This window comes from Thunnus albacares, chromosome 8 (genome assembly GCF_914725855.1).
Source record: "Thunnus albacares chromosome 8, fThuAlb1.1, whole genome shotgun sequence".
In the NCBI taxonomy this organism is placed as follows: domain Eukaryota; kingdom Metazoa; phylum Chordata; class Actinopteri; order Scombriformes; family Scombridae; genus Thunnus; species Thunnus albacares.
The window spans coordinates 29304013-29320103 of NC_058113.1; the positions used below are offsets into that span (position 1 = coordinate 29304013).

The 16091-nt window shown below is 38.7% G+C and overlaps 1 protein-coding gene across 1 annotated transcript in view; it reads left to right on the forward strand.

Moving 5' to 3' along the window:
- dpy19l1l (dpy-19-like 1, like (H. sapiens)) overlaps positions 1-15537 on the forward strand; it is a 28879-nt gene extending 13342 nt beyond the window's left edge. The window contains exons 11-22 of the mRNA XM_044358037.1: positions 2007-2093; positions 2261-2320; positions 3153-3233; positions 3645-3746; positions 4320-4391; positions 5467-5546; positions 6488-6512; positions 8248-8367; positions 8563-8737; positions 10589-10688; positions 10944-11069; positions 11381-15537. Of these exons, the coding sequence (XP_044213972.1) occupies positions 2007-2093; positions 2261-2320; positions 3153-3233; positions 3645-3746; positions 4320-4391; positions 5467-5546; positions 6488-6512; positions 8248-8367; positions 8563-8737; positions 10589-10688; positions 10944-11069; positions 11381-11552 (1200 nt within the window). The 3' untranslated portion in view covers positions 11553-15537. The remainder of the gene's footprint in view (positions 1-2006; positions 2094-2260; positions 2321-3152; positions 3234-3644; positions 3747-4319; positions 4392-5466; positions 5547-6487; positions 6513-8247; positions 8368-8562; positions 8738-10588; positions 10689-10943; positions 11070-11380) is intronic.
- The last annotated feature ends 554 nt before the right edge of the window (positions 15538-16091 follow it).

Sequence of the window (16091 nt, forward strand, 5' to 3'; positions counted from 1 at the left end):
GTGTTATTGTGGCCGTTCATCCCTCTCCTCCACATTCTTCCCTTCCTAATCCTCTCAGCAGGCGCTGTTAGCGAGGGCCTGTGTGCTCCACAGATAAGACGGCCCTCTGTGGTAAGATGGTGGAGATTTGTGTCAGAGGGAGGCATATGGCTCTGCATAATTTAGAAAGCTTGGCAATGATGAATTTGGCTTTGTGTGTGTGTGTGTGTGTGTGTGTTTGTGTGTGTTTGTGTGTATGTTTAGGAAATGAACAGAGGCGCACAGCGAGGCGTGTGTCCTCTATGACCTACAGCAGTGTTAGTGAGCCTGAGAAGTGTCACTTGTTACAGAGTGTACTAACATGTAGGGCTGCAGCTACCAAATACTTTCATCATCGATTCATCTGTCAGTTATTTTTATGATTGATTACTTAATCAATTAATTGTTTGGTCTAGAAATGTCAGAAATTAATGCGGATTGCTATTTTCCCAAAGTGACCATTAAAAATTTACAGTTCTATAAAACAGAGAAAGGCAACATTTGAGAAACTGGAATCAGAGGATGCCTGGTGTTTTAGCTTGAAATATGAATTATTAGTCAGTTATAGAGCTGAAAGTCAATTGATCGATTGACTGAAAATTTATTTGGAACAACTCTATTAATCAAATAAGTGATTTTTCTCAGCAAAAATGACAAGAATTTACTGGTTGTAGCTTCTTTAATGTGGCTATTTGCTGGTTTCCTTAGTTTTCTATTATATATATATATATATTAGAAAGATCACAGCACCTAAACCAAATGACAAAAACTTTTACTGTCATTTATGGTCGCACTGCTTCTCTGTCCTCTCCTCTGCTCTCTGTGTTTCACAGAGGGTGGGGCTCAACTCCTACACACACTCTCACACACACACACACACACACACACACGAAGCGATCAGCAGAGCAGAGAAGCTGGTAGACACAGTGAAGTGAAAATAACTCAAAGATTGCTCGAGTTCACAACTGCACTCATTACTGTAAGTGCAATAAAACCTTTGTGAATAAAAAGTATTTTATCAAACCACCTGTTCAACAAGCATGAGTACGTAGAAAAGTGATATTTCCACCTGCTTTGCCCACAGTCTCCCACAACAAGCTTGTTAAGCTAATAGCGAATTGTTACGAACAAACGAAAGCTGTCTCTATGTAACTGATTATCTTAGTTTGCCACGAATCTTAAAATTTAGCAAATTCTTGTAAACGTAGCTACAGAAATGAGACAAACCAGCCCCTCCTCCCTCTGCCAGCCGTATCTGCAGCAGTGAATCACATCAGCAGCAGAGTGAAGACAAAGAACAGGATGAATGTCCTTCATTCTTTCTGAACTTCACTCTGTATTACAGTCAGAAATATTATTTATTTTACTGACAATTTAGATTTATTTCTAGTGAGATAAAATTGAGTTTATATAGTGACTTTTCTGTTGCTGCTCTAGAAACAGTAAATTGTTCTGATAATTATTAACTCTCAGTGTTGTTTCAGCACTACATAAATGTGCATTTTCGGTCACCCCGCTCTCTCCATACAGTATGTTTGCAGAGTGGTGCATTATTTCACTCTTCATTGAGGGATTAAGCATCAAGAGCTCATTTAATAGGATTATGTTGTGATGGTCGCTGTGTATTCAGAGTCTAATGCACTGAATTTAATCTCTGGAGTGTATTCAACAACACTGTCACACAGAGGAATTCTTTTTGACACTTATTTATCTCAGACTACCCTCGTGTTATAGAGAGGGAAGAGATTCTAGTTTTTTTAGCAGTGAAAATGTAACTGAGTGTTTTTATGAGACCACAGAAGCTGGCTGTGCCTCCGAGCTCGGTGCCAAGCTCACATGTTCAGCATTATTTCTAATTACACAGACAGATCGTACACATCAAGCTACTGAAATCACCGGTTGCGCAGTCCGCAGCTGTGTGAATACAACAGGAGGGCGGTGAATAAAGCCTCCTCTCCTTCTTCCTTTCCCGTCTCACCTCTCTGCAGATCACACTCGCCGTCTGCTTTATCCTGATGTTTGGCAACTCCATGCTCCTCACGTCCTTCTACGCCTCCTCGCTCGTCTCCATCTGGGTGAGTGGGACCTTTTAGAGTGTCCCGGTTCATTAAGTTAGGTTAAATATGATCAATGTGTCCAGCTGGTCTAAAATAAGAACATCTTGGGTGGGTCTGGATTTATCTTGTTGTTTTTTTTCTGGTGAATTTGTGCTTTGTGATTTGTTTTTCTTTGTTTTTTTTAGGGAATCATTGCATTGAGGGATCGATTTGCTCAGTTCTTCAAACCTGGCATCGTCACCTGGGTATGAATGATTTGTTTCTGTTTCTGTCTTTCTTTATTAGGATCCCCATTAGCACCAGCGGACCCACCACACATATCCACCCACCACACATACAGTCATACATACACATAAACATAACAACCAAACCAGGTCATCTTACAGAATTAACAGTCAGGCACATACAGAGGAAAACTATCAGCCTTTCAACAGGACATTAAAGCCAAATACAGAATTATAAATCAATCACAACTCTTCAGGAATTCATAGCAAACTCACAATTTTCCATACAAATAACTAGTCATCCATGATAAACATAAATCCTTTCCACAAATTTAATTCTCACAATTAAATTATATATTTTTCCAAGAAAAAGGGTACAAGAATACATGTATAATTTAACCCAGGTTTACATTTTAGGTCTTACACAAGTTTTCACTGGTTTACAGACAATTCAGTAAAGGTTCCTGCAGTGTTTTGAGATACTGTTTTAACAAAACTTTGAACAGACTTTAGTATTTTCTTGAACAATAATTTCTGTTCCACCTGTTTCGAGGGATACACTTAATTCTGGCACAACAAAAAACAAACGTGGCTTAAAATCCGTCATTTCTTATTAAATGTTTAAATCCAGAAACTCAGAAAACAAACAGGCTATTGACCGTACAGCCGTGAGTTTCAACTCCTCTATCAGTCAGTTTAGTAAGAAACCAGCTGAGACTTTAAAGAGGTGAAATAATGGAACTAGCTGATTTTTTTTTTTTTTTTTTTTTGGCTTGTAGATTGCAGGTCTCTGTCTGAGTGAGGTTTGTGTGTGTACATATCAGACTACCAGTGTGAATCTCTTCTTTCTCAGGTCATGCAGGGTCTGGCTTGGGTCGGCTCCACCGTTCTCTTCAAATTCATGCTGTCCACAATCCTCGGTGCCTCTGATGATGTAAGCTACTGTAACTAAAAGAATTATTTTACACTAAATCCATTTTGGTGTGTTAGTAAATTATATGTTCAGTCACTTTTTAACACTATTAATTGATCCTGGTCCCAGTCTGTATTGAATTACTCTTTAACTTTCTAAATAAAAACTGCAAATATTCATTTTGAAACGTGTTTACAGTCAATTACATTCCTGATATGATGACAAAAATATTTTTAATATGATTACAAAGGCTTGAAAGGAATGTGGAAAATTGGTTTTTGTGTCTACATGTAGAAATATTTAGTAGTAGTTTGGAAAAAACAAAACTTAAAGTGATATGAGTCAGGGATTAAATAACATTTTGAAATACAAAATGTATGAAATATGTCCAACAATGTCCATAATGTTTTGGTTCTTTTTCTCTTTTTCCAGGCTCACATCAGTGGGCTGATCAAGTCTAAGTTCACCAGCTACAAGGACTTCCACACTCTGATGTACACATGTGCTGCAGAGTTTGACTTCATGGAGTTAGAGGTACGTCTCAGCTGAACACTTGAGCCCCCTCCGCCCCCCCCCCCCCCCCCCAAAGCACAACCTCCATCAGAGCTGACATTTGACTTCCTCTGGTCAGAGCTGCCACAAAGTAGTGATAACTGAAGAGTGTGGCTCAGTGAGCTGCAGCCTTTCACTGATAAAAAGCAAGTCTCTGGTGGTTTTGTGTGAAGGTATCGGCAGACATTCGCTTTCAAAATGTCACTGCGGTCTGCTGTGACGATATCAGAAATGCATAAGTTCCTGCTGTTTTGTATCGAAGTGGCTGGTTTTGCCTCACAGCGGGGGCTCAGTGTGGAGGAAACCTTGAGGGGAAATAGAAATCTGACAACAGAGCCAGGCAGCTCATTTTGGAAAAGGTTCATGCTAGACTGCAGCTTTTTGCCTTTTTATTGAATAGTAGGTAGTGAAGTGGCAGACAGTGGCCCCTGGCTGGAATTGAAACAGGAACACTGTGGTTATGTGGCAAGCGTAGTAACCGTTCAGTTACCAGGGCGCTCCAGTTCATGTGTTTTTATAACATTATGAGATAACTGTCGTCTCTCTCCCTCTCAGACTCCTGTACGTTACATCAAAACATTGCTGCTGCCCATCAACATGCTGGTGGTTGCTCTCATTGCTTGGAGGGTAAGTTGTTCTCTGTTGAGGACCAGACCTCAGAAATTGATTAAATTCATAACTTGGATATTTTGATTTCATGCGCTGGTGCTGCTCCACACTAAGATCTTTTAACAGTCTACATGAGTCTCATGTTTTTACCTGTGAGACTCGCATTTCAGTGCCGTTGTTCATCAATTTCCACACAGTCAGAGAAATAAAAAGTGTGCCTGGGTCAATCACTGGACGGTAGACATGGTTAGATGCTGCATTAAGCTGCTCTGCATCGTGTCACCCTGCCTTCTCTGTGTACAATGACGCAGTTGGAAAAAAAAAAAAAGGCAATTAGACTTAAAGGCTTCTTGACTGATGGTTCGAATCGTCGTCGTTTAGGGTGCAACCCTACAAATAACAACAGCTCGTAGTAAACAGAAGGCACCTGAGGAGAGGCAGGGAAAAGACAACACAAAATAAATATTAATAAGAAACGTCTCCTTCACTTTCTCAAAACCTGTGGGAAATGAACAGTCTTCGGTGTAGTCTGTAGGAACAGAAATTGTACAGATTTGACTGCCAGATAGTGTGAGGCCTGCAGTATGAAACCTTTCAGAGCAACACAGTGAGCAGTCAAACATGAAATTCATATCACTTTAGAGCCTTGAGACGCTGCTTCACTGCAGCAGAAAGACAGAGCCGGCAGTCTTTTAAAAGTCTGATTTTACTTTATCAGTCCGAAAATTGCTGTTTGTTTTTTTATTATTATTATTTGCCCTGCATGTAGTTGACATTTACATGCGTGTGTTTAAGCTTTTAGAAGTAAAGACAAGAGACCCTGATTCCTGTTACATGAAACATTTTAAAGGGAGAAACACTAGAGAGAAAAAAAAAATGTAATAATTTGAGGAACTGCTCTTTATGTACTCTAATCTTATTACAACGTGCCCACGCTAAGCTAAGAATACATGAGCCGATTTGACAAAGCATGGCGTGCAGTACATGAGCGAGCTGGTAGGAGGTTCATCACATTCAGTGCACTGTTTGTTGGAAACATGACACGTAGATGAATATTCTTTTCATATTTTTCTAAACATTTGACTTTTTCCAGACCGTGCAGGATATAATCAGATTCCTGAGGGACGGCGGGAAGGCGTCTGTCAAGACTGACGATGTTGATGAAGCTGCAGGGTGAGCATCCGTAGGCCTCCTCGCCGATTTCACTATATTGTCAATGGGAAACGGTGGGAAAACGCTTTCCAAACGGGTCAGTTAAAATACTCAGAAAAAAGAAGGAAAACGCAAACAGATTCTCTCATTTTCTTGCATTTCACCTCCTTTTTTCTGATTATGAGTCACTTTATCAATTACATGCATGAAATAGGAAAATCTGAATTATTTGGTAATTATGTTATATTAGCTTTAAACCAGCTATAATGGGTGTTTTACATAATGACAACGGTATCACATGTCAGTGTGTAATGCATTGTGCGTGGCTCGTAGCAATGAACCTACAGAGAATCTGCAGCTCGCCTCGGCTTTATGGAGTTTTATAACAAGTTTCAGCTCATTGTTTAGCTGTCTGGCTGCAACTCTACTATTTCGGTTCACTCTCAGCACTCTTATAGTGTCGTTTTTTGATACAGCAGGCAGATGTTTTCAGAGAAAAATCTCTAAAAAACCCACTGTGTACTACCTGCTCAGCAGCAAACAGCAAACAGACACAGTGGAGCATTTAGTAGCTAAATAACCAGATATTTCCCTCAGGAGTTGGTAGGAAGCAAAACAGAGCTGAAAGAGAGTGAATATTGGACTGACATTCATCAGGTGGACAGAAACACGACTCCAAATGAATGATAATTTTGCTCCATAGCTGCTGGATGTGGAAATAAGCAATTGTTTGCTAACAAGTTCAACATATCAACATAAAAGGTGATATGGCAGTGTTGTGTTCACAACTTGTTTCTGCTGCCCCCAAGTGGCCAAAAATTAGTCATTGCAGATTTAAATAAGCAATGTCTTCATGAATAATATATATATTTTTTAATATTTCAAAATTTTTGCATGTTTTTTTTGTCCCCTATTGGACAAGCTGAGTTTAAACAGTATATTTCTACTCTTCTCTGTTGCAGGCCTGAAATAGTCGCAAAGGGAGAGGTGAGAAAAATATGCTTTCATTTTTCCATAGTGTAGTATATACAGACACATTATCTTGTTAACACCTCAGTGTGAACTTTCAGGGATTTTTACAGCATTGCTCCAGTTTTCTAAACCTGTTTTATTTGATTAGACTCCTCCAGTGCTGTAATGTCTGCTCAGTCGCTGTGCCCCTAAGTGATTTTCATCCCTCCTCTCATTACTGAGAACTGCAATGCAACTTCCCTTCTGCTATGAAATCTCTCTCTGTACCTCTTTTTTTTTCCAGCTCTCTTCCAGCTGCTTCATATCATCTTCTCTAATGTCTCTCCCAGGGCAGGAAAATGTTCAGATGTTCATCCACCAGCCACGTTGTCTGGCAGTTTCCCATATCATTGCTTTAATGTTCCTGTATGGCTCAGTGACTAAACCCAAGGGTGTTCCCAGTGTGCGTAGGGAAGCCATGCTAAAAAAAAAAGTACTTTAGATCAAAACATTATTTCATTATATATTTTATCCAGGAAATGTAGCTTTTCTTCAGAGCTCAGATGAGAGTTTAACTTGGAGGGGAGTTTCCGCTACAGAGATAATTGCTTTCCTGACAGTAGGGCTGCAATTTAGGATTATTTTATTTTAAATTAATCTATCGATTCTTTTTTAGACTATTTGTTTTGTATACAAAATATCATAAAATAGTGGACAAATGGTGCTCGTCACAAATTCCCAGAGTCAAAGGTGTTGTCTTCAAATCGTTTGTTTTCGGGACTGCAACTAATAATTGTTTTCATTATCGATTAATCTACTAATTATTTTCTTGATTAAGTGTTTAGTTTATAAAATGTAACATAAAAGTAAAAAGTGTCTAATTTCCCCAAGGAGACATCTTCAAATGTCTAATTTTGTCCGAACAACAGTCCAAAACCCAAAGATATTCAGTTATAATGATGTAAAACAGAGAAAAGCATCAAATCAATAGATATTAGAACTGGAACCAGCAAATGTTTAGCATTTTTGCTAAAAAAAAAAACAAACAAAAAAAAAACAAAAAACAAAATAGTTGATGATTAATTTTCTGTTGATTGACAAAAATATGAATCAACTAATTATTGCAGCTCTACTTGTTTTGTCCAAACAACAGTCCAGAACCAAAAGATTTTTAATTTGTTAGTATATAAAAATAGAAAAAAATAAGCAAATTATCACATTTTAGGAGCTGAAACTAGTGACTATTTGACTTTTTATTCCCTATAAATGACTGAAATGATCATCAGTATTGTTTATTACTTTTCTATTAATTGACTAATCGAACTATTATTTCAGCACTATTTGACAGTAAAAAAAAGTGTCTATTGGGGAATTAAAATCAACTCCCATACTTAATGCATTTGTAATCAATGATTAATAATGCTGCAGTATAAAATAACATACAGAAGAGCCTGACTGCAGATTGCAAATATATCAGTATCGGCGTATATATCAGCTGATAAATGACAAGAAAATAAAGTACAGAAATATCAAAGAACCATTTCTGGGTTTCAACTGTTTAAAAAACAAATTTGAGGCAACCAAAGAATCCAAAGAATTTAATTACCCCAGAAAAATGAATTCAGTAGAGTGGACTGGTCAGAGTTTATACTGGTTGACTATTGTGGTTGTGTTAAGCTCACCTGATCCCTCCAACTCCTCGAGCTTGTTTCATTTCCTCTGTGCCTTCGTGTCAGTTTTGATCAGACTGTGAACTTGTGCAACTCTGCAGCTGGTGTATCACAGCCTGCAGCTGGTGGCGTTCGCTGTCCTGGCCGTCCTCATCATGCGTCTGAAGCTCTTCCTCACGCCGCACATGTGCATCATGGCCTCGCTGATCTGCTCCAAACAGGTCTGTCTCTCACCACGAGTGAAGTGAAATGATTTAAACACTTAAATACTACATCTGTAAATTTAAATTATGTTTACAGCATTTTAAGAATTTCTAGTGAAATCATCTATTTGGCTGAAGGTTTGTTGAGCACGGAAGTTGTCCTTCAATACTGCTCTCTCTCTCTCTCTCCGTCCTCCCTGGTTGTTATGTCAGTTGTTCGGCTGGATCGGGGAGAAGTTTAAGCACCAGGTTGTAGTGTTTGCTGTCTTGGCTATCATGGCTGTACAGGGAGTGGCCAACCTGCAGGCCCAGTGGGCGATTATCGGCGAGTTCAGCAATCTGCCGCAGGAGGAGCTGCTGGACTGGATCCAGGACAACACCCGGCCAGGTGAGTGATGTTTCACCCTCCCAACTGTACACAGCAGGCGTCCATGAATCCTAATTATTTTGCTCATTGTTGTGATAATCTAGAAAGTCTTGATTTGAGGAATACAGTAAGTTTACTCTGCTTTTTGTAAACCTCATATCAAACTGTTAGACTGCAGCAGATGTTCCATGATTACATAATAACTTCATGATGAACGGTTATAATACAAAGCCAAGAGAGCTTCTGTTTCCACTTTAAATGCCATTATAGCTCTGCGATCATGCACACTACAGCAGAATCTGCTCAGAAATTTACTTGTGCAGCTTCTTCAGGCTGAACACAAGTATTATTCCCTTCCATGATGTGTGTGTGTGTAAGTTACTTGCTTACTAATCTACAAAGCAAAAGTTATTGTGTGAAAAGTTCAATAATTTTGTAATTTGAAGGTCAAAGGAATAAAAGGACAGTTAATTAATATATATACACACATACATACTTTGTCTGTGAACTATACGCCTGCCGTCATATGTCCAGGACGCTTGTATGGGACGCTTAAAGAAGTAAACGCTCTACGAAGTAAAGTGAACGTGCCTGCAAGGAGGCAGGGCCAGAAGCAGCCTGAGTGCGAGGAGAAGGGCTGAAGCTGGAGCAGATAATCTGTGCAAGAAACAATATATCCGAGTGCAAGCATACAGTTTGAGTAGAAGCAAAGCAAATCTAAGTGCAAGCAGGGGTTATTTAAGTACGAGGGCAGGGTTTGAAGGAAAGAATTACAAAATCTGAATGTGAAATCAATAAATCATGCTCTCAAACTGAAAGACCACGCTCCTGAATAAAGAGGAAAAAAGCCCCGTAGCTGAGAGATGTTCATTATGGTTGATAAAATTGACAAACCTTCCCCTTACATACTTCAGATGATGTCATCCTGCACAATCAGACACATAAACAATACCTTCATTGCTAAAATACTCTCAAACATTTGGCTTCTTTTTTTATAGCCCTCCATTCACCTTGTACGAAGACTTGATTGGTACATGTGATGATACATGATTACTTACTGTATGAACTCCTTCCCGTGATACAGATAAATGGGCACTTTGTCCTTGTTGCTTTATTTTATCAGATAATCTGATAATTAATACGTCTGAGTACCCCAGAAAGGCTCTGATATGAATTATATCATAGTATTTTTTTATACTATGACCACTCATCACAGGAAAGAGACAGGTGGTCAACTCATGATTATGTTTCACAAGGAGTGTTGCCATGGTTACCTGCATTTTAATTTATCAGTAGAACAACTGTTGTTATGTTGTCCTAATAAACAACTTGAAAGGACACTTGCCAGCCATCGCCATGGTATGAAGTTATAATAATAGATACATTCTATTAGAGGTGCAACAGATCACAAAACTCACGGTTCGGATCGTATCACAGATTTGAGTCACGGATCGGATCATTGTTCGGATCAGCCAAAAAAAAAAGGGGGGGGGGGGTCAGTCAACAAGTTCTGTCATATCTCCCTGACACTTAGAATAATCTCCAAATTAGTTTTAATGATGCCACAGTGGTTGTTCATACTCGCTCTTTGTCTTAGCTTTCCACAGATGGATGTCTGTCCATGACCTTTCCAAAAGATCAAACTGTTGCTCACTAAGTTTCTTTTCTATTGGGTACATGCCCTTTGTCCTTTCAAGGTTTTCAGATATGCACACAGCCACCCACTGTTAAAGCCATCACACACAGCTGAACTCAGCCTCCAAGCATACTTTAAACACACAGTTTATATGATTACACATACATAGTTGATCACACAGTTATATGATTAATGCAGTTACTTCCTCAACAGTATGTTTTGTGTGTGTGATACAGATTCTGTGTTTGCGGGAGCCATGCCCACCATGGCCAGTGTGAAGCTGTCCACAGGTCGACCCATCGTCAACCACCCACACTATGAAGACGCTGGTCTGAGGTCAGTATGACAAGCACCACATCACTCATGACTACGTGACTGATCTGAGTTTTGCAGTTGAGCCCTTGGCCATTGAAAACATTTGGATTCTCCATCATGTAAATTCAGAATAACAAACAGACGCTGAATCATTTGGTTCACCAGATGTCTTCAGGAATCTACAAGTCACAGTTACTCTTGACTCAACCCTTCTGGACTTACAATGAGACTCAAGTTGTCCTCCACTGTGTCTGTCATTGTATTGTTTCCTTGCAGGGAGAGAACCAAGCTGGTCTACTCCATGTACAGCCGCATGTCTGGAGAAACCGTAAAGAGGAACCTGATGAAGCTCGGAGTGGACTTCTTCGTCCTGGAGGATTCGTGGTGCACCAGGAGAACCAGGTACCTCAATAGTGCACATTGTTACCTGTGATCATTTGGTTTTTCTAGATTTTAGGCTTTTAACTGTTGCTTTTAGCCAGAGAGAAGTGGTTCAAAACAAAAAAATCTCCTCCCACACACTGTCAGCACTTAGGTATATTTATTCAGTAGCTACATTTCAGTCCTTCATCATGCACATAGAATTACAAATAGCAAACTGGAATCTTGTAATTTTGTTCAAATGCTGCACAAATTGTCCCTATTTCTGATTGTTTTCCTTTCTCCCTCTTTCTCTCTCATTCATTGTTCTTCTTCCCTCTCTCTTCGCCCAGACCCGGGTGCAGTATGCCAGAGATCTGGGATATTGAGGATCCCCAAAATGTCGGTAAAATTCCTCTCTGCACCCACATGTCCAGGAACTCACGGCCTCACTTCACCACAGTCTTTTCCAATGACATTTACAAAGTTCTCAAAGTCCCCAAAGTCACCAAAGATCTCAGATAACAGCGTGGGATGGACTGGTTCAGCGCCAAACTTGCTCTTTTTCACATTTTTTTTCGGTCTGTCACTGCCGTTGCTGCTTTTTACTTCCCAAAACTCAAACACACATAGTTCCCCTTTTTTGCGGTGCTCTGATTGACTGGGCAGTGGACTAATATTGGTCGGACTTGCCAAAACAACTTGTAACGGTTTTCGGTATTTATGACTTAAAGAAACCCCTGATTCATTACATTTTGCCAATCAACCCTATTGCTGCATCTTTCCCCCTGTTCCCATTACGCTCCAGTTGGTGCCCAAGTGAAGGCTAAAAGTTGTTGTAGCTCTTCATGTAGCTTGCTGCATTGGTTCTGTTACAAAGAATCCCTATTTTAAGTCACATTGTGTCCTCAGAGATGCTGTTCATACATCAGTATTGTTTTTATTGCTGTTTAGAATTGATTTTCTGTGATTCAAGCTTTAAGGGGACATATCATGCACATTTCCAGGTCTGTATTTTTATTCTGGGGCTCTACTGGAATATCTTTGCATGATTTACAGTTCAAAAACTCATTTATCTTGTACTGACTCTTCATGCAACCTCTCAGTTCAGCCTCTGTCTAAAACCACTATGTTCTGACTGGCCAGCTCTCAGAAGCTGCCCTTCTTCTGACTTTCACCAGCTCCGGTGGCTATGTAAACCAATAGTAGTAGTAGGATTTCACTTCTTTTTCTCGTTTTGTTTAGTTTTTTTAACTCAAAATATAAACTTCTTAAATAAATTCATACATGTTCAAACCCAAATCTGATCAGAAATATGTGAGTGGACAACATGAACAACCCATTGAACAACTTTAGCAACAAAGGTTATGGAACAGATGACCGTTTGTGGGCACGTGCGAACAATCTGACGTCATTTTGGTGGGGAAGTAGGGAACTTAGTAACTTTGCAAACTTTGCCCTGGCTTTTGACTCAGATAAAGCATTTTTACATATGTTCATCTCATGTATTGGAACTTTGACCACATAAACATCCAACATCATAACAGTATCAAAATAACATAGATAGAAAATCACAATAAGCATGATATGTCCCCTTTAAGAAGTACATTTTGTCTGACAGGACCAATCCATGATGTCCACATACTGTGAAGCAATACCCTTTGCAAACTTGACAAAAGCTGACTTCTTCTGTTGTTATGCACAGTGTTGTCCTCTAAAAAGATTTTTCAGTAGTATACTATTTTTATAATTTATTTGTGTGAGTATTTTTATGCAAACCTCAAGGTGTTGAGACATTTTCTTTAGAAGCGAAGAACGTTTTAAGAGTCTTTGGAATCACAGGGGAAATTCCTGTTCATGTGTTTGGAAGCTTTTAAAAACCTTTTTCATACATATCATTCAGTATTGGCCTCTAGATGAAATTCAGTCGATCCAGAGTGAGATTTTTAACAAAAGTTCACTTTTGTTCTTACTTCAGTTATACTTTGAAAGTAAGAATTTCTTTATGGCGAACCATTTGCCGTTTTTGAATTTAAAACCATTTCAACTTTATGTTGAAAGTTTTTCCCCCAGCTGTGCCATGTAACAACTTTTTTTTGTAAATACACAAACATTTGTTTTGTAAAATACCAATGTACGGCCTTTAAGAGGTTCCTTGTGTTTCTTTAATTATTGTTTTTTGCCAAAGGAAGTCTGATATTAAAGTTTTGTATTTGGGGTACTGTAGCACATGCGAGATATGTTTTTAGTGTGTGAGAACCATCAGTTCTGTGAGTTCTGTAACAGCCAATCCAAACTATTCATAACAATGAATGTTAATGGTAGCAGTCTGTGGGTCTGTCTTCTGCCCACATTAATGACTGTTTAACAGAATAGTTCAACATTTTTGGAAATAAGCTTTCTTGAATAGAGTTAAGATGAGAAGATCAATACAATTCATGTCTGTACACTAAATATGAGGCCACAGCCAGGAGGCAATTAGCTTAGCTTAGCATAAAGACTGGAAACGGGGAAACAGCTAGCTTGGTTCTGTCCATAGGAAAATGCCAGCACCTCTGAAACTCACAAATTAACACGATACATCTCTTTTGTTTCATCTGTACAAAAACAAAAGTGTAAAAACAAGTTGTGGTTTTAAGTGCTGGATTGTTTCTTGGCTGGGTGCAGTAACTTCCTGGACACCCCCACCCCTAAATATCACATAACAAGTGATATTTAGGGGTGATGGTTGGTAGGTGGATTTTTTAACCTTTGGACAAAGCCAGACCAGCTGTTCCCCTGTTGTTTCTAGTATTTATGCTAGGCTAAGCTAACCAGCTGCTGGCTGTAGCTTCATATTTACTGAACAGGCACCAGAGTGTTATCGATCTGAATGAGCATGTTTTTAAAAAGATGTCAAACTATTCCTTTAAGTACATTTTGTAGGTATTCACAGATTTAATGAGCACATTTCAAAGAATCTCTTTACAAAAGTTGAAACAGTTTTGCTGATCACATCCATAGTTTGTACTGTCAAAAAGTGTCCTTTACATCCACTGCAGGTAAAGATAAGCAGTGGCACCATAGCTGCCATGTAGTCCTGATATTGTCAGACTTGGTTTAAATTGCACATCCCCACCTGTTTAAATCATACACAACACATTTTAAATGTTTGTCCATTGTTGCTGCCAAAGCTTGATGCCACTTTTCAGATTTAAGGCAGCAGCTGCAAAGCTTTACAACACACAGAATCTCTTTAATTCAGATTTTTTTAAAATTATCATTCTAGAAATGAACAGAATAAGACAATATACAGAGTGATTGTCTTAAAATGATTTGAACAGCTGTGTCTTTTTAAAGGAATAGTTCGACATTTTGAGATTATTTGTGCTCTTGCTGAAATTTAAATTAGGAAATAGGTATGTCTTTATGCTAATTATGAAGCTAGAGCCAACAGCTGCTTAGCTTAGCTTAACATAGACTGGAAACGGGAGGAAACAGCTAGCCTGGCTTAAAGGTAACAAAATCCATCTACCAACAACTCTAAAGTTCACTAAATTTTGTTTGTTTAATCTGTACAAAAACAGGCAAGTTGTGGGTTTACGGGGCATTATGTGCTGGAGTATTGTACAGTGACACAAGACTTTAACAAGTTATTGTCCCTGGTCAAGAAACAGTCCAACACAAGTCCCCATTAAACCATTTTGTTTTTTGTATGAATTAAACAAACGAAAGATGTTATTTAGTGAGCTATGGAGGTGCTTGGATAGAGTCAGGCTAACGGTTTCCCTCTGTTTCCAGTCTTAGCTAAGCTAAGCTAACTGCCACCATGTTGGAAGAATGGCAACAGGAGACTGTTTCCTCATGTGAAAACGTGAATTTAAGTGGCCACCACACAGATGTTTGGCAGCATCTTTATCAAAGGGATGTTAGCAAATTTTCTGATTCATGTTGACTCTTCCAACATGATGGTGTGTCTTTCACAATCATCGGTCACTGTATCAAATGTTTCATGATGGACTTCTGTTCTAAAAATGCAGCAAGTTCTCTCTTGGCTTTAATGTATTTTTTGTGTAAGAACTTGCAACTGGTTGAAATCATTTCAGTGCAACACACCTTGGTGCAGATCATTGATTGGGCACCATGATGCTGTGAAAGAATGAATTAGATTGGTGAGATGTTTTAAACAAACATGCACTCAGAAAGTGCTTCTGTGGTGAGATCATACGTGCCAGAGCGAGCGGCTGAACAAATCATACAGTACACATTTCATCTGTTACATTTTGTGCATTTAATTGCAGAGCTGTTGGTTTATGTACTACGCCTATAAAAACTGAAGATTTCACAGTGTAGAAGTGGTCTTGTAAGTCAAGTGCTTGTTTTTAGGAAGTGGGGCTGTTGTCACACCTCCTGGTACATTTTGACATAAATAGTTTATTCCTGTCACAGGCCTAGGTGTGTTTCAGATGTCTTTTATAATATTTGTCTATTTTGTCTGTATTTAAAAAAAATAAAATATTTCTCATCACCACCACTGCTTTTGTATCTTAAATGTGTGTTTGAAAAATGTAATTGAGTGATTTTGCTTCTTAACTTTTCTGTAACCAGGAATGTTTTGCACATTGCTGTTATTAAGCCTTATGGACTTAAACCATGTCGCAGATGTTTTTGTGCAAAAATGCAAAAAACCTCCACTGTTGAAATTGTCTTATCAAAAGTATTTATATCTACTGTGACACAAAATTACAATAATTAATTCTACATTTTACACCACAAAAGGACAAGATGACTGAGTCAGTTTGAATACGTCTTGGAAATGCACTCAGATGTCTCAATTACAGCAAGCAGAGAGACTAATTAATTAACACTAATTAAGTAGCTGATTGGCCGCCATCTTTGTTTTGATTTGGAAAAGAGAAGCGTAACTTGTGAAATGAGCTAAACATCTTTTAGTCATTCAGTGCACAGAATAGTTTTTCATCCAGATGGTTAGAAGAGTCATTGGGGATTCTGGAAATACAACAATAAGTGTTTTTAAACAACCTTTAGGGTTTATCAGACATTATCAGTTCATAATAACATCAT